At 37.8% G+C, this 25,452-nt stretch overlaps 1 protein-coding gene across 1 annotated transcript in view; it reads left to right on the top strand.

Moving 5' to 3' along the window:
- The first annotated feature begins 1,963 nt into the window (after positions 1 to 1,963).
- LOC140158941 (paired box protein Pax-5-like) overlaps positions 1,964 to 25,452 on the top strand; it is a 158,920-nt gene continuing 135,431 nt past the window's right edge. Inside the window, exon 1 of the mRNA XM_072182229.1 lies at positions 1,964 to 2,048. Within this exon, the coding sequence (XP_072038330.1) occupies positions 1,979 to 2,048 (70 nt within the window). The 5' untranslated portion in view covers positions 1,964 to 1,978. The remainder of the gene's footprint in view (positions 2,049 to 25,452) is intronic.

Raw genomic sequence — 25,452 nt, 5'->3', positions numbered from 1 at the left:
GTTGTATAATTATCTTATACTACTCTCGGTGGGGTGAAAAATGTTTTGTACTAAAGTTCTCCTGGAACCAGAAAGTCTCAAATTACATATACAATAGGAGATAACGATTGACCAAAATTCCTCCCAAATTATCCACTTGTGATATCAATGGAGCCGAAATTTTCATAATAAAAGGATGAAATTGAACAGCAACCTCAAGCTCTTTATGATAATACAATAAGTACATGTAGATGTTCATTTTGTGGTCTGTAAAATCTTTTTATGATAATGAGGTTATTTTTGTGGTTATGAAAAGGAAGATAGCATGGTCAACCGTCTTCATATCATATCAAATAAAGAAAGAACAGTCTAACAACCCAATGGGATCGACTCCCATGCCGGCACATTCCCTTAGACTACTCTTTTTTCAAGTTGGATTGAAAATCTAGTCGTATAAATGGTTTCAAATGGCTCAAAATAAGTAAAACCAGTCATAAAATAAAAGTTGCTGTTCAATTTTCAAAGGTGGAATGGAAAAGTAAGGGGTCTTTGGGTGACAGAGCATGTTTTCGATTTAGAAAAAAAATGGTGTCTTTGGGTGACAGCGATGCTAAAAGGGGGGGTCTTAACAAGTTAACAGCCCTCCAAAGTGGTAGTGCCACCCAATCCCAGAATTTTCCCGGTATTTTGAGCTAGGGGAACGGGCTTTTTTGGGTTTTTTTGCATTTTGTGAAGAAATGAGAAAAACATTGGACAAAGTGGTATGCAAAATGAAGGGGAAAATCTTCTCGTTCTGTTGGTGGCATCGGTATCAATGTAGCTTACATCAGGCATGTACCACTTTTTGGTTTCTACCTTTAAAAGCATGTAAGCTACATTGATACCAATGCCACCAATAGAACGAGAAGATTTGCCCCTTCATTTTGCATACCAATTTGTCCATTTTTTCTCTTATCTTCACAAAATGAAAAAAAAAAATGCAACTAAAATTTTCGGGGGAGGAACGAAAAAATTCGCAGTTGCATCATTTTGACCCGGCTGTAGGATTATTCTTTTTGAGAGAGAGAAGGAATGTACATGTAAAGTCACGGTGCTCGAATTCGCTACTTGCACGGTTCCGCCATTATGCACTATGTGCGGGAGAGCCTCGAACTGGCAGCATACATGAATGGGAATTGAACTAGTCATAACGTTCTGTGTAAGGTTACATAATTCTTCCTTTCATGTATGCTGCCAGTTCACGGCTCTCCCCGCACATGGTGCATAATGGCGGAACCGTGCAAGTAGCGAATAGCGCGCAAAAAATTGTATATTTTACACTAGTTGGCTCATGATCTGGGCGAAAAGGGCCTAATTAGGACAATGTGCGCGCGTATGAATGTTCAAAGTTAATGACCTGTTCGAGTAATGAACCCTGTTATGACAGATCGGTAGGCCTCTTTAAGTTCTTTAGCTTTGGGGATTGATCACTGATTGGGATAATTTGGAACATGAACTTCGGGTTACAAAACTAACTGAACTGAAGAATCTTACTCTGTGGCTTGACTGAACAACACGATCTAGATCGGAAGATCCTGTCGCACGTCAAACATTTGTATTGAATAGATAATTTGGGTGTATCTTTGCTGTCAAACTGCTGTAATATATCCTTTACGGCTGGTTAATTTTCTATAGGAGCGCGTGGGATTATTACAACGTAAAGAATAGCCAACGAGACGCTTGGTCGCCGATAATCACTATTCTATTTATGTTATATTTGTACTGATTTTTTTATGATCTCCAATAACACAGCTGAATTTCATTACACGAGTATATCGAAATTGAAAAATATATATCACCTGTTGTATATACAAGCTTTCTTTACATGCATAATAGTAAACACATAATATACACCACATAAACGTTCGACCAATTGAGCTGATATCAACTGCAGATTTTCATAACTTAAAATTTCAACTTTGCTGCAGAGCCCCCCGCTGAGCCCGCGAGTCAGGCCTACATGGATCAGCAACAGCACCAGGTGCTACAGCAGCAGCAACCTTCAGGTGCTGTAAACTACTCACTAACAGGTAAGTTATCTTACAAGTGTTATACCAGTTTTGTTGGTCCCTGTCGGGTTGAAGTTGTCTTGTAAGGGCTTACCCCGTGTCCGGCATTACCCCCATCATTTTCTACCATTTTGTTTTTTAATTATAACTTATTAGCTAGATGTTGAGTTATTAAAAACTGGTTACTAGTTAGAACATTACTCCTACTTTGCATTGATATGATTTTCACTGATGAACTTTATTTAATCTTGTTCCTATGTATCCTTAACGAAAGGTGCCTGGGATTACCCCACTTTCCCCTACATGTTTTCAGCACCTTGAGCTTGGCCATGCACCCTCCAACTGCAACTCTAGCAAATAGACTAGCATTTGGCGCATAAACTTCAAGTTCGAGCCCGCAGTATCATATTTCATCACTGAGTCAACTTGAAATTTCCCTGTGGGTTGTCTCGGTCTACCCATACGAAACTCGGGCAGCTGATCCTGGCTGCGATATAGGCCTATAAAAAGCTAATTAGGGTTCTGCGCGTAGAACTGCGTCCCTGAATGATACTAAATCGTTTATAAGATGTGTCTTGTCGTTTACGAATTCAGAAATTTTTCTTATTCTATTGACATGTATGTTTTTGCAGATAGTGCTAACTATATTTCCTGGAACTTGTTAAGCTGAAGAAATAACTCACCTAAACTGTTATGAAATTCATTATGTTATTATTAATTATTTTTATGTGAGGGTCTAGTTAGACACAAAATAATAATAAGTTTTAACTTTTTAGTTATATCTGAGCTTGCCGTCGTATGTAATTATTTACGAGGAGAACCATTTCCTCGTTTGACATCATGTGAACCTTCAGTGCTACTTTCAAGTTGAACTATTAGGCCTATATCTTCTAAGATAACGTTGTCATGCTTGTGACCAAACCGAACTATTATTGACATCAGTAAGAAAGCGTGCATGACCAATATACCAATTTTAACAAAAGATTTTGTTCCGCTTAAATATAAGTAGACCGAATCTTTCACTCCCATAATGAAGACTAATTCTATCGCAATTTATCGCTTCTTAACTTTGCATGAATTCCAAGCATGTCAAGTTGATGTTTAAACAGACAAATCTGTTCGTTTTTACCCGTACAATGAAATTAACATGCGTTTTTCTAAAAATTATCTTTCTAATAATTTTGTTTTAATGACAATAAATTCGTGTTTTATCCTTGTCACGTGTAAATTTATTGACTCCAGTTGGTGTTGCGTTTTGGTGATACCTTAAGTCATGCATGCTTTGTTTTTATATTTATGATGCAAACAAAATGCGTAGACCCGTAAATGAATATATAATAAACTGCAACTCGACCTATAAACTCTTTTTTATCCGGTGATTGACCGTCACCTGATGATTTATTTTTTCAATATTTCCAATTATTATACATATTTTAATGATTATTATTTTAGATAGAAACGGTTGTTATTGGCATTATATTCTCAACAATAATATAAAATAGACATAATAATATAAAAGACGCGTCGCAGTCTTGATGCTTTAAAAATTATGATCATATTTTATGATGAGGGTTCAGATTTATTCAAGCATAATATGGAATAGGCTTATATCTACCATTTGTTTTTGCGTGTTTTTCATTATATTGTTTAAACTTCTTACTGAATTTATGAGATTATACGTCTTTCTTTGTTTATTCTATTATATCCAGTCTTTTTCTGTTGTAAAAATAAGGATACGTCATCTAATCAGTGCCAAAAGTGGGTAGTTTATCGTGCTATCAGCAGTAGATAGCTTATCATGCTATCAGCAGTAGATAACTTACCATGCTATCAGCAGTAGATAGCTTACCATGCCATCAGCAGTAGATAGCTTACCATGCTATCAGCAGTAGATAGCTTACCATGCTATCAGCAGTAGATAGCTTACCATGCTATCAGCAGTAGATAACTTACCATGCTATCAGCAGTAGATAGCTTACCATGCTATCAGCAGTATAACTTACCATACTATCAGCAGTAGATATCTTATCATGCTATCAGCAATAGATAGCTTACCATGCTATCAGCAGTAGATAACTTACCATGCTATCAGCAGTAGATAACTTACCATGCTATCAGCAGTAGATAGCTTATCATGCCATCAGCAGTAGATAGCTTACCATGCTATCAGCAGTAGATAGCTTACCATGCTATCAGCAGTAGATAACTTACCATGCTATCAGCAGTAGATAGCTTACCATGCCATCAGCAGTAGATAGCTTACCATGCTATCAGCAGTATATAGCTTACCATGCTATCAGCAGTAGATAGCTTACCATGCTATCAGCAGTAGATAACTTACCATGCTATTAGCAGTAGATAGCTTACCATGCCATCAGCAGTAGATAGCTTACCATGGTATCAGCAGTAGATAGCTTACCATGCTATCAGCAGTAGATAGCTTACCATGCTATCAGCAGTAGATAGCTTACCATGCTATCAGCAGTTGATAGCTTACCATGCTATCAGCAGTAGATAGCTTACCATGCCATCAGCAGTAGATAGTTTATCATGCTATCAGCAGTAGATAACTTACCATGCTATCAGCAGTAGATAGCTTACCATGCTATCAGCAATAGATAGCTTACCATGCTATCAGCAGCAGATAGCTTACCATGCTATCAGCAGTAGATAGCTTACCATGCCATCAGCAGTAGATAGTTTATCATGCTATCAGCAGTAGATAACTTACCATGCTATCAGCAGTAGATAGCTTACCATGCTATCAGCAATAGATAGCTTACCGTGCTATCAGCAGTAGATAGCTTACCATGCTATCAGCAGTAGATAGCTTACCATGCTATCAGCAGTAGATAACCCACCATGCCATCAGCAGTAGATAATTTACCATGCTATCAGCAGTAGATAACTTATCATGCTATCAGCAGTAGATAACCTACCATGCTATCAGCAGTAGATAACTTACCATGCTATCAGCAGTAGATAGCTTACCATGCTATCAGCAGTAGATAGTTTACCATGCCATCAGCAGTAGATAGCTTACCATGGTATCAGCAGTAGATAGCGTACCATGCTATCATCAGTAGATAGCTTACCATGCTATCAGCAGTAGATAGCTTATCATGCTATCAGCAGTAAATAGCTTACCATGTTATCAGCAGTAGATAGCTTACCATGCCATCAGCAGTAGATAGCTTACCATGGTATCAGCAGTAGATAGCTTACCATGCTATCAGCAGTAGATAGCTTACCATGCTATCAGCAGTAGATAGCTTATCATGCTATCAGCAGTAAATAACTTACCATGTTATCAGCAGTAGATAGCTTACCATGCTATCAGTAGTATATAGTTTATCATGCTATTAGCTGTATAGCTTACCATGCTATCGGTAGTAGATAGTTTATCATGCTATCAGCAGTAGATAACATGCCATTCTATCAGCAGTAGATAACTTTTAGCAAAATATAGTTTACCATTCTATCAGCAATAGTTTACCATGCTATCAGCAGTAGATAGCTTACATCAGCAGTAGATAGCTCATCATGCTATCAGCAGTAGATAGCTTACCATGCTATCAGCAGTAGATAGCTTACCATGCCATCAGCAGTAGATAGTTTATCATGCTATCAGCAGTAGATAGCTTACCATGCTATCAGCAGTAGATAGCTTATCATGCTATCAGCAGTAGATAGCTTACTATGCTATCAGCAGTAGGTAGCTTACTATGCTATCAGCAGTAGATAGCTTACCATGCTATCAGCAGTAGATAGCTTACCATGCTATCAGCAGTAGATAGCTTATCATGCTATCAGCAGTAGATAGCTTACCATGTTATCAGCAGTAGATAGCTTACCATGCTATCAGTAGTATATATAGTTTACCATTCTATCAGCAATAGTTTACCATGCTATCAGCAGTAGATAGCTTACTATGCTATCAGTAGTGGATAGTTTACATGCTATTAGCAGTAGATAGCTGTTCACAGTAGATAGTGTACCATGCTACCAGCAATAGATTACCATGCTATCAGCAGTAGATAACCCACCATGCCATCAGCAGTAGATAACTCACCATGCTATCAGCAGTAGATAACTTACCATGCTATCAGCAGTAGATAACCTACCATGCTATCAGCAGTAGATAACTTACCATGCTATCAGCAGTAGATAGCTTACCATGGTATCAGCAGTAGATAGCTTACCATGGTATCAGCAGTAGATAGCTTACCATGGTATCAGCAGTAGATAGCTTACCATGCTATCAGCAGTAGATAACTTACCATGCTATCAGCAGTAGATAGCTTACTATGCTTTCAGTAGTGGATAGCTTACCATGCTATTAGCAGTAGATAGCTTACCATGCTATCAGCAGTAGATAGCTTACCATGCTATCAGCAGTAGATAACCTACCATGCTATCAGCAGTAGATAGCTTACCATGCTATCAGCAGTAGATAACATACCATGCTATCAGCAGTAGATAACTTACCATGCTATCAGCAATAGATAACTTACCATGCTATCAGCAGTAGATAACCTACCATGCCATCAGCAGTAGATAACTTACCATGCTATCAGCAGTAGATAACTTACCATGCTATCAGCAGTAGATAACCTACCATGCTATCAGCAGTAGATAACTTACCATGCTATCAGCAATAGATAGCTTACCATGCTATCAGCAGTAGATAGCTTATCATGCTATCAGCAGTAGATAGCTTACCATGCCACCAGCAGTAGATAGTTTATCATGCTATCAGCAGTAGATAGCTTACCATGCTATCAGCAGTAGATAGCTTACCATGAGCAATAGATAGCTTACCATGCTATCAGCAGTAGATAACTTACCATGCTATCAGCAGTAGATAGCTTACCATGCTATCAGCAGTAGATAGCTTACCATGCTATCAGCAGTAGATAGCTTACTATGATATCAGCAGTAGATAGCTTACCATGCTATCAGCAGTAGATAGCTTACCATGCTATCAGCAGTAGATAGCTTACCATGAGCAATAGATAGCTTACCATGCTATCAGCAGTAGATAGGTTACCATGCTATCAGCAGTAGATAGGTTACCATGCTATCAGCAGTAGATAGCTTACCATGCTATCAGCAGTAGATAGCTTACCATGCTATCAGCAGTAGATAGCTTACCATGCTATCACAGTAGATAACTTACCATGCTATCAGCAGTAGATAGCTTACCATGCCATCAGCAGTAGATGGTTTATCATGCTATCAGCAGTAGATAACTTACCATGCTATCAGCAGTAGATAGCTTACCATGAGCAATAGATAGCTTACCATGCTATCAGCAGTAGATAGCTTACCATGCTATCCGCAGTAGATAGCTTACCATGCTATCAGCAATAGATAGCTTACCATGCTATCAGCAGTAGATAGCTTACCATGCCATCAGCAGTAGATAGTTTATCATGCTATCAGCAGTAGATAGCTTACCATGCTATCAGCAGTAGATAGCTTATCATGCTATCAGCAGTAGATAGCTTACTATGCTATCAGCAGTAGGTAGCTTACTATGCTATCAGCAGTAGATAGCTTACCATGCTATCAGCAGTAGATAGCTTACCATGCTATCAGCAGTAGATAGCTTATCATGCTATCAGCAGTAGATAGCTTACCATGTTATCAGCAGTAGATAGCTTACCATGCTATCAGTAGTATATATAGTTTACCATTCTATCAGCAATAGTTTACCATGCTATCAGCAGTAGATAGCTTACTATGCTATCAGTAGTGGATAGTTTACATGCTATTAGCAGTAGATAGCTGTTCACAGTAGATAGTGTACCATGCTACCAGCAATAGATTACCATGCTATCAGCAGTAGATAACCCACCATGCCATCAGCAGTAGATAACTCACCATGCTATCAGCAGTAGATAACTTACCATGCTATCAGCAGTAGATAACCTACCATGCTATCAGCAGTAGATAACTTACCATGCTATCAGCAGTAGATAGCTTACCATGGTATCAGCAGTAGATAGCTTACCATGGTATCAGCAGTAGATAGCTTACCATGGTATCAGCAGTAGATAGCTTACCATGCTATCAGCAGTAGATAACTTACCATGCTATCAGCAGTAGATAGCTTACTATGCTTTCAGTAGTGGATAGCTTACCATGCTATTAGCAGTAGATAGCTTACCATGCTATCAGCAGTAGATAGCTTACCATGCTATCAGCAGTAGATAACCTACCATGCTATCAGCAGTAGATAGCTTACCATGCTATCAGCAGTAGATAACATACCATGCTATCAGCAGTAGATAACTTACCATGCTATCAGCAGTAGATAACTTACCATGCTATCAGCAGTAGATAACCTACCATGCCATCAGCAGTAGATAACTTACCATGCTATCAGCAGTAGATAACTTACCATGCTATCAGCAGTAGATAACCTACCATGCTATCAGCAGTAGATAACTTACCATGCTATCAGCAATAGATAGCTTACCATGCTATCAGCAGTAGATAGCTTATCATGCTATCAGCAGTAGATAGCTTACCATGCCACCAGCAGTAGATAGTTTATCATGCTATCAGCAGTAGATAGCTTACCATGCTATCAGCAGTAGATACATACCATGAGCAATAGATAGCTTACCATGCTATCAGCAGTAGATAACTTACCATGCTATCAGCAGTAGATAGCTTACCATGCTATCAGCAGTAGATAGCTTACCATGCTATCAGCAGTAGATAGCTTACTATGATATCAGCAGTAGATAGCTTACCATGCTATCAGCAGTAGATAGCTTACCATGCTATCAGCAGTAGATAGCTTACCATGAGCAATAGATAGCTTACCATGCTATCAGCAGTAGATAGGTTACCATGCTATCAGCAGTAGATAGCTTACCATGCTATCAGCAGTAGATAGCTTACCATGCTATCAGCAGTAGATAGCTTACCATGCTATCAGCAGTAGATAGCTTACCATGCTATCACAGTAGATAACTTACCATGCTATCAGCAGTAGATAGCTTACCATGCCATCAGCAGTAGATGGTTTATCATGCTATCAGCAGTAGATAACTTACCATGCTATCAGCAGTAGATAGCTTACCATGAGCAATAGATAGCTTACCATGCTATCAGCAGTAGATAGCTTACCATGCTATCCGCAGTAGATAGCTTACCATGCTATCAGCAATAGATAGCTTACCATGCTATCAGCAGTAGATAGCTTACCATGAGCACTAGATAGCTACCATGCTATCAGCAATAGATAGCTTACCGGGCTATCAGCAGTAGATAGCAGAGACACATGTGAGTAAAGCTGAAATATGAAACGGAATCAAAAATAATATTAATCATGTTAATGGGAAGTTCTGACATGGTTGATTCAAGTTGATTTATACTTATAGTACCCATAACATTGACTATTTATCATAATAAATACTATTTATCATAATAAATACTATTTTGCTAGTTTGTTCCGATATTTGTAAATGTAGAAATGTTTGCTGCTACCTTGAAAGTCCTAATCTGAACCCTAACACTAAGACGTTATTCTCAAATTGTTTTCTACTGTAACCCAATCATATGCCTTGTGTAAAAATTGTGTGATATTTAACGAGAATATCTGGCAGCAAAGTTGTTGGACTGTACTGAGTCAAATTATTGCAGTCACATATAGGATAGTGCAAGAGGTCCCGAGCTCAAGCCCCGATAAGGTTGAAACAGGGTAATCGTGGAGAGGAGTCACACCTTTTGGTGACAGTGTCTTGATGCTTCTGACTCTTCCTGGCTAGCCCATTGGGTCTATTTTTACTTTTGTTTCCTTTTGTATGTATTGCGAAATTTTACTTTGCTTTTTGATGTATTTTTAGCCGAATTTGTAAAATAAAAAATAAAAATAAAGATAATTGCGCTACCTTGAAAAGAACTAGCTGCCTAATTGTCTCGTTTTTCTGATTTTCTGGTTGTGATGGTTGTTTGTAGGTAGAATAGGAGGCTGCGCCCATGTGTCCCTGACGTTTGGAAATTGTTTGTGTATTGGGCCACAGAGGACAATGAAAATCATTATAAGGTGCCCCGTGGCATCATTCCTTATTTTATTTATTTATTTATTTATTATTACTGACTGTTCCGTAAAACAATCTTCAGCATTACTGTAATAACACTGAATAATGCGAAAAAATCCGCATATTAATTTTAGAAATTTAGCATTTTAGTTTTCAGAAATTTCTCACAGCATCCCACCTGAAATTGGATTATTGCCATTCCATGTTTGTATTGAAGTTACTGTAAAATGAAGGTCAAAAATAGGCCTATGATACATCCACGTCTGCTCGATAAGCCCACGTCGTTAGTATCATGTCAGAAACGTCAAAGAAAAAAGTTTAGCAAATTATTTTGATTACAGATCATAATAGGGCCTATACTTATTCTGTTCATACCGTTTGCACAACCACTTTTCATAGCACTCTGCATTTGATATATCGATCCATCTTTCATGACAAATTTATTGTGAAATTACATGATATATAAATGTATCCCTTTTGTCTTCAAATTACTAACTACATGTTTTGCGCTATAAATGTATAGTTGTTACATCTGCGCATCAACTTTTAAGATCAAGGGCACCGACGCATTTATGTGATAACAGACCAACAAAGGTTTAAGTGAATTTTAATGGATTCGTGTCAATTAAGCATTAGATATAGCGAATAACACTTAGAGAAAAAGAATTGTGGGGCGATCATTTACACGTTGGGAGATTCAATGGCAGAAAATATTGTTATCAAGTCCATGAAGTCACTGTAAACAATTTGATGTCTTAATTTATATTTCAAGTATTCCATATATGTATAGATAAATCCACAATTAGCTCTATTGTCATGATTGTGTCAAACCGTACCAGTGGCACGCGAAAAAGCGATTTTTCTCTTTGCAAAAGTAGAACCAAATGAACATAATGAATATTGATAATATTTAGTTTTTGATCTATTACATTATATCTTATATTACATGTCTATAATTCTTACCCATAAAAGTATCGAGTATAAGATAAAGATATGGGCAACATTCTCCCAACAAACTATATATATATCAAAAAATGATAGCAAATGGGCATATATAAATGGACTTAGGCCTATATATACATTAGTATGTTACTTCTGCAAATCCAGATATTGAAGATCCCTATTAGATATAGTCTGTATACCTTTCTCGAGTCAGTAATTTAGATATTGTTTCTCATTGTATCTCTAAATGTAATAATGAGAAGTATATAAAAGTATTTTCAGAAAGGAAATGATGCAAGAATCCAACCAGCATAACAGATTTGTGTCAAAATTAACAGTGTTTGAGGAAAGCTTAAAATTTGAGCTTACTTTACTGACTCAGGAAGGTATACTGACTATAGCCATACTAGTACTATTATTTGAGTCGCCAAAACAAGGTTGGTCCCTTTGTCAATTTTTCTTCCAAGGTACAAGCAAAATTACTGTTGATTCTGGTAGTAGGCCAATATACGGCATGCTACTTCATTCAATCTTACTAATGTGAGGCCAGATTGAGCGTCACTTTTTTAAGTTAAAAAAAATAGGGTAATCATTGATAATTGATTAATAAATTATCAAAATGGCGGACAACACCTTTGCTTTTGAAAGTAGTGTAGACGACCGTGGCCTGTTCTTTGTAGAGATCCGAACTCTTTATAATGTATGAAGGTTTTTTTAAACTTATTGAAGCAATTATATGTAATTGCCCACGAAAGATGGTGGACATTTTTCTCAATAGATAATTGGAATAATTATTATGATTACGGAGAAAGACAAAGAGATGATTTTCTTTTAATCAAAGGTAATTTAGCACATGATTTCCGGGATTGATTCTTCATGTATAATACAGATATATTTATTTATTAAAACCATATTTATACGGGGCTACCCTTCAGATAAATCCGCTATTACAGGGGCCATGTGTCATAAAATACAAAGTACATAATAATTGGTAGAATTATACATATTAGAATAATAGTGCTAACATCCAAATAGAAGCATACATCAAAATACATCAAATATCAAAAGTCATGAAGTAATATATATCGGCCCCGGGGATATCGGCCCGGGATATCGGCAAACTCGAAATCGCTTATATTAAATACAGTCAGACAGTCGGTCAGTCAGTCGGTCTTCGTGTCTGCCTGTCTGTCTGTCTGTCCTCTTCTGTCTCTCTTCTCCTTCGCTCGCTCTCTTTCTTTCTCTCCATGTTGTGCACATCGACCCTGTTAATCAACATAATACTAATTCTAGGCTAATATTATACAGCACGCAGATTCAGGTGTCAGGTTTTAACGATATTCATGGGGTCAACCATATTCCAAATGATTCGTTACCATGGCTATCAAACTTAACAGGAGAGAAAAATGCTGAAAATAGTCAAAAGGGACAGGTCTGAAAGGGAAGATAAATGAGTGGTAAACTGCAGACGACAGGGTGTGCTGAGCGGGAAAATTGCTGGCTATTCAATCACAAAAGTTACAATACAAACAATATCATTGCCAGAGAATTAATATATGCAACCCATCATATCAATGCTCTCATTTTTATGCCAAAAGGATGCAGCTTCTAATAATACAGTTTCACAATCATATACCAAAGTGATTGGGTCATATATAGGCCATACATGTAGGAAAAGAAAATAATCCCGAAAATAATCTATTAAATTAACAGATTTACAGATTTTACAATTGGTTTTACGCAGTCTTCGCAATTGGTTTTTGCACACTTTTCATAATTGTTTTTGCAGTTTCCACGTATGGTTTTTGCACACTTTTCGCAATTTTTTGGCAATTGTTTTTGCACGGTTTTCGCAATTGTTTTTTGCAGTTGGTTTTTGCACAGTTTTTCCCAACTGGTTTTTGAACAGGTTTCGCAATTTGTTTTTGTACTGTTTTCACAATTGGTTTTTGCACAGTTTTCGAAATTAGTTTTCCACAGGTTTCGCAATTGATTATTGCAAAGTTTCCACAATAGTTTTTGCACAGTTTTTGCAATTGGTTAAAAGTTTCACAGTTTTCGCAATTGCATTTATTTTTCAGTTTTCGCATGTTAATCCAAGAATGATCACAATCATAAACCTTTATTTTCTAATGACTATTAGAAATTGTTCTTATTGCCCATTTTTGGAGTTTGGTCAATTTATCCAAGTAAATTTTACATGTATCCCCCAGATTAGAATTCCATATTGAAGTACGGCAAAATAAAAGTACAATAAAGAGTATGTAATATATACGATCCGGAAATGTTTCAATTTGTTTATGATACTAATGTTTCTCGACGAAGTTTTGGAAACGCAGTCAATGTCACATTTCCAGGTAGGGTCCAAAAGTGTGTTGTCTAGGACGACGTTTATATCATGCTGCACTTTGACTGAAGTCATTATGAGGTGTACCTATATAGCATGTAATTTACTCTAAACTTATTTGCTCTAAACCAATTGCTTACTTATTACAATTCAGCATTCACGACATTTACTTGACTTACAATGTTTTTATGCGAGTATAAAGGATAGTGGTATCATCAGCACAGCAAATAGTATAAAATCCAGAATGTTAGAGGTACTAGTTATAACATTAACATTATAGTATAAAAATAGTGGACCTAATATCGATCCTTGAGGGACACCATATACAATATCTTTAAGCTGTGAGTCACGCGAGTTATAGGATACATATTGCTTTCTATTAATTAGATAATTTTGAACCATTCTAATACCACACCACGAAATCCATAATGCTCTAATTTATGGTCAAGTGTATCAAACGCTTTTGATAAGTCTAAGAAAATTCCAACAGTTGTTATTTTTTCCACTGCTGTAATTTTATCCACCAGCTGTAATATAGCCATACAAGTAGAGTGAGGAGTGACGGCTATACGCCGTAGAAGTGACGTCATAATCGGTTTAACTACCATAGCAATAGATGAATACAATTTTTTAATATACCGCGCTGCACTGCAGCAGGTTGCACTCATCACCTGTCTTCAATCATATAATAGATTGAATACAATACCGCTCTTTTCAAAGAGACTAATCTTACAGGTACTAGGTGCAAGTGATTAGCATTTCTTTGATATCTATGTTTCAATGCATGGGTACCGCATGAACGTTGTAGTGCGGGGCGATATAGCCAAAATTGTATTCATCTATTGCTATGGTATAGTTAATCCGATTAACTACGTCACTTCTACGGCGTATATGCAAATCAAGAAATGGATGTTTATATCATTCTGTGATCCGGGTGAGCTTATGGCAACACCTGGTATTACCAGGATGATAATAGTTGACAAATTATGGCCTACTATTTAGTCAGAATTTTTTTATATAGTATTATGCGTTTTTATAATAATGGGTGCACCCTGCCATGTCCTTCCCTACATAAGCATGTTCTATTATGATATTGAACTAATACTTGTTACGCATCTTGTTACTGCGAACTATTTTCTGCGAACTATATGATGATTATTTTTTGGTATGGACCCTTCAACAGAGCATCAGTCATCGAAGGGGTGCGCCTGAAACAAGAGGCGGGAAGTCCTACCTACTACTACTACTACTACTACTACTACTACTACTACTACTACTATGGCACATTTCTATTATGCTACTTTAGAACAAGGCAGTAAAGCTAGTGGCCCGTGTCATTACCACTCCGGTTTTATATCGCCAAACCACACGAACCTTCGCGGCCGGCCGGTGGCAAGAATTTTCGCACCACGTACGTCGAAGTTCATTTTTCAAAGGGCGAACTGTAGTTAGGTTAACAAAAACGACTGGTAAGAAAGTCTGATAGATGACCTCCAAAGGTCACGTCGTCTGTGAAAATAACAAATGACAAATTGTTACAAGAATGGTCACCATTTCAAACGAAAATATAGCTTATTTAGCCAATGTCATCATATGGTCACCAGCAAAAATGTTTTCCTAGCATATAAGCACACATGATAGAATCAACACTCATGCGCAGATCACATGAATCCTGCACAGTGTCATCGCCCCGATATCTTCATGGCAGAAATCGCCATGGTAGGTTGAATCCACAGCCACGCATGGCCATTTTGTTCCGACCTGTTTAATAGTTTTGAGACGCATAATGAGCCGAGGGACATCCGACTAAGGCTACTGACAATAGCCTGGTAATTGACCTCTCTGTGTGTGAGTGAGCATATATACGCCATGAGTTCAGGTTGCTTCCACTGGCCTCCACGAGTGAGTGCAGCTAGCCTACGCTGCGCTATAGTTCGGCACATATAAAATCAGAATTTTTGTAAGTTTTTGAGTTCAAGACGCACGGTTCTTTCTCAAGACGCAAGCTAACGACTATCATATCCGTTCAGCACACATATTCAAGTGCAAGGATCTAAATATGTCTTCTTTAGAATAAAAAAATTACGGGAGATATTCATCATTTTCTACCCCGGTATCCAAAGATTTATCGTCTGAATATCAAATCGTACATAGCACATTCATGTGTATCGATCCCGGGTATTCATTTTAGTATCTCTGCTGTACCAAGTAATTATTAGCCAGGCGATGTCAGTGTGTCCTCACTGTCCTGTGACCTAATATTATTTCTTGTGATGACTCTTGAACCAATATTTTGGACTGATGGTGAATCTTTGCCTAAAATAATGATTGAAGAGTGAACCAAGGTAAAAGAGTAAAGAAGAAGTGTATAGGTTCAAGACTCCATTTGACTCTTGCATTAGTACAAGTGAAAGCCGTTTCTAGCACTGAAACTATTATTATATTAAAAAAAACACACACACGCCAAAATGGCGGACTTAGCCCACAAAAACGTATAGTCAAGTTGTTTTTAACCTCCATATCTTCTTCATCAGTATTCTTGGCCAGAATCTGACCCTTACCAATGTGATAATTAATCAAGTAAAAAACATGGCAATGGAAACAAAATGGCGACACATAGAACCATTCATCCAACCACGGAAAATCTATTAAAGTATGAACAAGAAATCACTTCGGAAGTTTCCCATTCCCATTCCGTAATCACTGGAACCTGAAGACAGTTCAATGCATGAGGACACAGTTCGGTAACCCTAATAGACTTTTGCACTCATATAATTACATGTGAGTACACTGGGTACAAAAACTCATTCTTCCCAACTTGAAGTCAACATTTGAACTATTGTTAAATAGAAGTTATCGAACTCTGCAATTGGATATGAGAATGTTTTGGGTCATGTGAATCTGATACCAGAAAACCTCAATTGTTACAAACCGTTAATTTGTTTCTAATCACAGTTACCTAACAATTAATCAATTGACTCTTTAACAGGTAGAAACTTGACAGATATTGATGAGTTTTCAAGATGTAATTAAAGTCTTATAGTTTTACTATTGACCTTTATTTGGTTCAACAGGAAATCACTAATAAAATGAACTTGACATTAATCGAGATAATATTTTTAATGAATCTTCTGTATATAATATATCCGCTGTAGCTTTATAATCTAAATCATGTTGTAAACCAAGATATTCAAAAGTGCGACGATGATGCTTATCTTAAAATATGCATGGACAAAGTTTTCTCACTTAGGGACTCTTTAATATTTACACTGTTCGGGGATGACAAAAATTAAACACCATAATTGATACAACATTTCGCATCCTTCTCCCTCGTGTCCGCTCCAAAAGTTTCGGATCGTTCCCACATTGTTTTCCTGATTCTCTCCATTTCAAACTTATTATTTTCCCCTCGGGGTTCAAAAAACTTGAAAAATGGAGATGCCATGACCCCAAAGATATTTGGAATTCCCCTCAAATCCACTGGACGTAAATATTGAACGGTCCCTTAGCCCCACGTTTGCTAGGTGGATGCCATGTTAATGCATGGGTTCGGTTTCGCCGTGATCACATATTCATTTGTCAATGTCTACAGGAAAGTAAACTTTCCAGTCGCTGGATCGTCTTGTCATAATAATCGTCTTCGCTGAGTCTTCCATGCAGATGTCAACAACATATTAACATTCTTCATGTTGGGAAGATACTCTGACATAACAGTGTTATTATTATTAATGTAATAGAAATATAGTGGCTTAGAGAAACCAATCAAGATTCTTCCGATATGTTGGTTTAGCGCCGGCAATCTAGATGAAGAATATAGCGTAACTTTTGATGGCTCAACAGCTTTGATCTGTTTGCTTCTACTTTGTGGTGTCAATTCATCTTGAAAAGGAGGGGCGGTCGGCATTTGGCCTGGATTTTCAAAAAGTGGCTGAAAAGAACAAACAAACGGGTAATTTTGCAAAAAGTTTAGGGGGAGGGACACATCCCCGTGCCCCGTCCAAGGATTGACGCCCATGCTTCTACCATGCATAGAAATATCATGGGATAAAACATATTAAGACTTATAATAGAAACATGTTAAATCAAGGCAGTATACCTCCAACCCCTAAAAAAGAAAGAGGCCTTTCAGTGTCGGGGAACCAATCAAGAATTTCATTTTCACTTTTGAATTGAACTCGATATCCCATAATGCCCTGGTAACTGGATCAACTCACAAGAAAGAACTTAGAGAAGCGAAAACTACACTGATAAATCCATGAAAAGAGCTTCTTGAAATATACCAAAATGACACAATTACAAATTACACAATTACATAGGTTCAACTTTGTGGTCTCCACTTTATAGCAATATTGAGATGACAAAAAGCTTCCACAATACATACGGGAAATAACTAGGAAGTTGTATCAATTTACTTCCAAATCGGAAACTAAAATGATCATTATTCTGGCACAACACAGAAATCTTGGCGAAGTCCTTTCATTATGTCCTTTGTTCTAAAGACAACGCCAAGGTTCTTTCAAGAATGACTGATATGACGGGTTTTTCATTAAATCTGTACCTGACACATATTAACCCCTTACCTGCTAATGTTTTCAACAGGTGAAAGAACATCATGAATAAAAATGTATTTTGAAATATAAACTTCTAATTTTTATTTTTATTTTTGGACTTTTGTAATGATAAGAATGTGAAATAAATACCAACAATTATTATAGTTTTAACTTATCTACTTGGTTCTAACCATCCTTTCTTTATTACTAAAAATAACACAAATCCATCGTCGTGTGTCATCAGTACCTGCATATTATGATCATGTCTACGTGGAATTGCAACAGGTATAAGGGGTATTGCCAAAGGCCTGTGTGGTTCTGAGCGCCCGAGGGGTGGTAATAATCATGGGAAAATCTTTTAAATGACCTAATAGGGAAATCGGGAAAATCAGGTCAAAAGGACACATATTCATTTGAATCATTAAGAGTTATTAATCTTCTTTATGGTTGTAGGTGTTCTTTTCTGTGGTGAAATAAGATGGGTTTCTGATGCAAACCGGACAGATTTAGTGTGTGGGGGATTCATTATACATGTTATAAATATAGATATTACCGGATTTCGGTCAGTTACTCCTTCATGTAATTTTACACGAGGTTGGGGTTAGATTAGGATTAGGGTTATGGTTAGGTTAGGATTAGCAGCGTTTGGATTAGGATTAGGGTTAGGATTAGGATTAGCTTGTACAAACTTTACACAAAGGATCGACCCGGATTTCGGTGATATAATAGCCCGTATAATAGTAATGGTAAAACCAAGTTCCAACAAAATAAGTTGACTCGTTATCAACGTAAACATGGTTATTTGGCTGCCATCCACCCCACCTCTCCACCCTCTCCTCCTGTCTACCTCTCCGGGGGCACTCACCCCTTTTGGCGACTTTCTCACTGAAAGACCCCCCCCCCCCACTTTTTTCGGTGTCTAGGCTCTCACCGAAAGACATAGTTTCGAACTGCTGTTCGCACATCCCCGTCACCTCCAAAGTCGAGTGCCCCCTTGTTCTTCCTCTTCGCCTGCTTCTTCTGCTGCAACGCTTTAGATTATTTTCATGGCAAAAATAAGAACAATGTATCACAAATAAATGTCAAGTATAGGCCTAATTGGTCTGAGGTTTCAATAATTGCATCCTACAATCATGGGAAAATACGGTTTTGGTAAGTCAATTTGACTTATCATAGAGGATTAATTACTCTGTTTTTTGCACCCACGGAAGTCAATTGGAAGTCAATGTTTTCAAGGTATAGAACTACTCAACCGTTTCAAATATAAAACTGGTATTGACTAAAATATTTACGTCCATGTTCAAAGTCAAAGAGCGCCATCTCTGCGATCCACTCCAAAGGGCTTTTTTCTGCATTTATAGCTTGGAATATAACCATGACCATATTTATATACAGTCATCTTGACATTGATAATTATACCAAAGAAAAAGAAACACTATGCACGTTGTATAAAATAATTACGCAACACCGCGGTGTTGCATAATTAACAAAAAATTAACAACAAAAATTAACAACAACAAAAAACACCTAAAAAAACACGATTTCTCACGGTGCACCGTGAGAAATCTGCCCTTTCGCATCCTTTTTAGGGGCGCACCATTAGATTTCCAGGGGGGCATGGGAGTTTTTGAAAAAAAAAACTTTGCCCACTAGTGAGAAAAAAAAAAAACTTTGCCCACTAGTGAGAAAAAAAAAAAAATTTTGCCTCACTGATAAGTAAAAAAAAAAAATTTTCCCCACCCAACTTTGTATAAAAATGTACATTAAAATTGAAAAAAAGTAACTTCGCCGCCGAAGGCGGCTAAAAAAAAAAAAATTTGGTGCTCTTGGAGGCGAAAAAAAAAAATTCGCCGCCTTCGGCGGCGAAAAAAAAAATTCTGCCTGACCCAAACTCCCATGCCCCCCCCCCCCTGAGAATCTAATGGTGCGTCCCTTATGTTCAAATAAAGTCTCTAGCATCTCTCACAACCTTCATACGTACCCACACAAATCCAAGTTCAGGTTCTCTACCAAGCCGGGACCCAAGCCAAACTAACAGGTGTTACGAGCCGTACTTGACTCAAGGCCAAAATCACCTTTTACCCGAACTCACACGAATGCACAACACAAATACACTGTTTGATTAAGCTAACATAATCTAAGTCTTTAATTGAAAACAAAGTATGCTCGGTACATAACAACAATTACAATAAAATCACACAATCAGTTTTATTCTATAGGTACTTAACCAGCGGTCTTCTTGTTGGTGATTCTAGAGTTCTTGCAATATTCTGGACGACTGATGTAATATATCCTTATTCACTTGTTCTGCGAAAATCAGCGAAGTCCATCGTACTCTTGCATTTATAAATCCTTACACATAAAATCCTCATACGAAAATGATGATGCTTCCTCCAATCTCCTTTGCGCTGCTATCTCCACAATATCTCCTTGCGCTGCTTTCTCCACAAATATATCTCCTTGCGCTGCTTTCTCCAAAAATGGTGTTTCTTTCACCAACCACTCTTTTTCCAGGGAACAGGTTTCTTTAACACAGCTCCACTGTTTTTTGACAGATGCGTTGCCTTCACAAACCCAGCAAACTCCAGCAATTTGACAGAAGAACTTTTAATCCTTTGATGAGGAAGAGCACTTTTGTGTGCTCGCTGTCTTCTTCGTTGCTGTATTAAAATTAGCTCAATTATTGGCTATATAAACTGGTTAAAATGTACTTCTTTTTTGAAGCACGAAGACCATCACACACATGTGGAGTTTTCAATCTCACATGACATTCTGTAAAGTCCCAACAAAAGCCTTCAGCTTTTTATATCAGTACTCATGCAAAAAACCCATCATCTATTATTAAACCATTACTTCAATCACATTTTCACAACATTGCTGCAATCTTGGGATTTCCCAAGATTAATTATACACATTCACCTTTCACATTACATCACTTCCTGGGGGGTTTTCCTGACTATGGTGCAATATACTGAACAGGGGCTTTCCAAGTTCTAAACATAGCTCTGACTTTGTTTACAATAATTTGGGGAATTCCAAAATACAAGGGGTTTCCCATCTCATGAAATACTTTCAGCTTGTAAACAAAGTTAAATAATTAAATTAAATCAAATTACTCAGGGCACATCACACCCTCCCCCTTAAAAGAAGAAAGTTCGAATGCAATGAAAACTTTCTTAAATGTTTTCTTCTTTTACATCAACTTCAACATTTATCAACTTTGAGTATTTAACTCATCATACACAGTGACTACTTGTCACATACAACTTCCCTTTTAAAGGAAATTTTTGTTTGTCAGGTTTTATGCAATTCTGGACAGGGCATCAGCCATTACATTGTCTTTTCCCTTAATATGTTTGATGTCCAGATTGTACTCTTGCAAGGTCAAACTCCACCTCACCAGTCTTTGGTTTTTGTTCTTCATCCTGTTGATGAAGGTGAGGGGATTGTGATCTGTGAAAACAAGCACAGGGTATACTGTGGTACCCAAATACACATCAAAATGTAGCAATGCTAATAGCAATGCTAGACACTCCTTCTCAATTGTGGAGTAATTTCTCTGGTGCTTGTTGAACTTCCTTGAAAAGTAACAAATGGGATGATCTATTTGATCTTCACCCTCTTGCATCACAACACCTCCACAGCCTATGTCACTGGCATCAACAGTCAACTTGAACTGCTTCTGAAAATCAGGTGCAGTAAGTACTTGTGAACTCATGAGTATTGATTTGACTTTGTGAAAAGCATTTTCACACTGTTCTGACCAAATGAATTTTGCATCTTTCTTCAACAAATCAGTCAAAGGACTTGCTATCTCTGAAAAGTTTGGACAGAACTTTCTATAATAGCCAACCATTCCTAGAAATCTCATGAGTGCCTTCTTGTTTACAGGTGTGGGGTATTGCTCAATTGCTTCAACTTTGGCTTTGATAGGTTTCACCTGACCTTGACCTACAACATATCCTAAGTATGTGACTGTGGCATGGCAAAACTCACTTTTTTACCAGATTGACTGTCAACTGTACTTCAGACAGCTTCTCAAACAATTGATGGAGTTGTTCCATGTGTTGTTCCCAAGTTTGACTATACACAATCAAATCATCTACATACGCTTCACATCCCTCTATGTCTGCCACAATTTGATTCACCATTCTCTGAAATGTTGCTGGGGCGTTTTTCAAACCGAATGGCATGACTTTGTATTGGTAAAGACCAAATGGTGTACAAAAAGCAGAAATCTCTTTGGCACGGTCTGTGAGTGGAACCTGCCAGTACCCTTTCAAAAGATCAAATTTGCTAACAAATTTTGCATTCCCAATTTTGTCTATGCAATCATCAATTCTTGGAATTGGGTACGAGTCTGTCTTTGAATGAACATTTGCAGCTCTCATGTCTGCGACTAATCGGTATGAACCATCAGGCTTGGGAACAAGAATGCATGGTGAACTCCATTCACTACTACTTGGTTCTATGATATCATTGTCTAGCATATAATTGATCTCATTTTTGAGATGTTCCATTTTCAATGGATTGACTCTGTAAGGATGCTGCTTAATTGGTTTAGTATCACCAACATCTACATCATGAAATGCAGCATTTGTTCTACTTGGCGTATCAGGAAATATATTGTCAAATTTGTGAATCAAATTTGCAATTTGACTTTGTTGATCTTGAGAAAGATGACCTAACTTTGAGTCCAAATTAGTGAGCACATCAGAATTGTTCAATTTTACATTATACTCTTTGTGCTCCAGCTCTCTATCCTGGTCAAATGTGACATCAGAATTGTCATCTTTACTCTTGTCTACATTGGCGATTTTGTCTACATCGGCATGTTTGTCTACATTAATATCAGCATGTTTTACTGTACACACAGGTTTTGGAATGCCACTGTCACTTCTTTCAACATACTCTTTGAGCATATTTATGTGGCATAACTGCCTGCTCTTGCGTCTACCAGGAGTCTTGATAATATAATCTACTTCACCCACTTTTGACTCTACTTCACATGGGCCATGATATCTGGCTTGTAATGGGTGTCCTGGAATTGGAAACAGCACTAGAACTTTGTCACCTGGTTTGAACACTCTCTCTTTGGCATGTTTATCATACCATTGTTTCATTTTGGCCTGACCCTGTTTCAAGTTTTCTTTGGCAATATCAGTTACTCTGTTAAGCCTATGCTTAAAATTGGAGACATAATCCAACAAATTGATATCTGATTTCTCATTGAGCCACTTTTCTTTCAACAACTTTAAGGGTCCGCGTACTGTGTGTCCAAACACTAACTCAAAAGGACTAAATCCCAAAGTTTCCTGAACAGCTTCCCTAGCAGCAAACAACAACAAGTGTACTCCCTCATCCCAGTCCCTCTGAAATTCCAAACAGTATGTCCTGATCATGTTTTTCAATGTTTGGTGGAACCTTTCTAGTGCACCTTGTGATTCTGGATGGTAAGCACTTGAGGTATACTGTTCTATACCTAATTGATACATGACCTGCTGAAATACTCCAGAAGTAAAGTTTGATCCTTGGTCTGACTGTATGGACTTGGGAAGCCCCACAAATGTGAAGAACTTGGTTAAAGCTTTCACTATTGTCACTGCTTTAATATTTCTCAAAGGTATGGCTTCAGGAAAACGTGTTGACGCGCACATAATTGTCAGAAGGTATTGATTACCTGACTTAGTCTTTGGTAGGGGGCCTACACAATCAATAATAACCCTACTAAATGGTTCATCAAAGGCTGGAATTGGCTTTAATGGAGCAGGAGGTATTTTCTGATTTGGCTTCCCTACTACTTGGCATATGTGACATGTTTTGCAATATTCAGAAACATCTTTTCTGAGAGTGGGCCACCAGAAATGTCTCAGAATTCTTTCATGAGTTTTCTTAACACCCAAATGCCCTGCCATGGGACTATCATGTGCTATGTTAATAACTTCAGTGTGGTAGACTTTTGGTACAACAATTTGGTGCACTACCTTCCACTCTTCATCGGCAGGCACATCAGGTGGGCGCCATTTTCTCATTAGCACTCCATCTTGTTTGTAAAAACAGACAGAATTTTGTTCTGCTTCCTCTAGGGTCAATGCCCTTTGATTGATTTCTTTGAGTTCCGGGTCATTTTGTTGCTCCAGAATTAGCTTGTCATGACTTAATGGGTCTTTCATGGTTTCCCCAATTTGTTCATGCTCAGAGGCTGTGTCATCTTTAGGGTATTTTTATCCCCAGGAGAAGGAAGTTTATCTTCTTTCTCATTCAACTGTGACACAATGTGCCTTCCAAATTGTAGCCTAAGTCATCAATTTGGTTGTCCTCAATTGTTTCTAATGAGGCCTTCTTACTCATTGCCCGTGTCACTGCACATGCAGGAAATATCTCCTCTTCCTCACTATTATCATCCTGTAAACAGGGCTTATCTGTAACTATTGGGTCAGGAAAAACCTTCCCCCCTGCCAAATCATTTCCTAGCAACATGGACACTCCTTTGACTGGCAATTCATGTCTAACTCCTATGGTTACAGGACCAGAAACCAAGTCAGATGTCAAGTTAATTTTATGGAGAGGTACACTAATTATTTCCATCCCAATACCCTGGATCAAAGCATTACCTGCTGAACTATCCTCATTAAAGGGCAAAGTTCCTTCCAGAATCATAGACCGTGCACAACATGTATCTCGCACAATCTTAATGGGCTTTGGACTACCATTCTCACCAAGTGATACTACTCCCTCTAACACAAATGGTTCAAATTCTTCACACACCTTGTCTGTCTCACCTCCCTTTTGTGGGAATTCTTGTTTCTTGATTTGACTGACTTTTTTCTTTGACTCAAGTGACACTGCACATCCTACAGTATTACCAGCAGTTTGCTGCTGTTTTTGTGCATCTTGTCTGCCTTTTAAGAAATAACACTGGGTCATCGTATGCCCTGGTCTCTTACAATGAGTACAAGTTACTTTGGCTTTAAATTCAGTCCCAAATTTTGCTCTGTTACCTGAACTCCCTGGGGTCCCTCTACCACCAGCACTATGCTGTGAATTAGACTGAGGTTTCACTTCTTGTGTACCACCCTGATTTGCTCTAGGTTGATTATGGCTGAACCTGTTTGAATAACTTCTGTTATGACCAAATCTACTCCCATTCAATTTGTGAGTTAAGCCATAGTCGTCCGCCATTGTCGCCGCCTCATTTAGCGTCTTAATTTTGCTAGCGCTTTCATCCAAATGGGTTTTAATGTCAACATGGACACATTTCTTGAACTCTTCTATAAGAACTAATTGTTTAAGTTGGCCGAAATCATCTTTGACTTCTTTTGACCCAAGCCACCTGTCAAACATTTGTTCTTTCACTCTAGCAAATTCTACATGGGTTTGATCTGCTTGCTTTCTTGAATCTCTGAACTTTTGTCTGTATGCTTCAGGCACCAGCTCATAGGCCTTAAGGACTGCCTGTTTGACTTCTTCATAATTATTACACTTCTCTATTGGTAGAGCTGAGTAAAATTCCCTAACCTTACCCACAA

The sequence above is a fragment of the Amphiura filiformis genome, chromosome 8, assembly GCF_039555335.1.
Source record: "Amphiura filiformis chromosome 8, Afil_fr2py, whole genome shotgun sequence".
NCBI classification, from domain to species: Eukaryota; Metazoa; Echinodermata; class Ophiuroidea; order Amphilepidida; family Amphiuridae; genus Amphiura; species Amphiura filiformis.
This window is presented reverse-complemented; position numbering and strand designations above follow the sequence as displayed.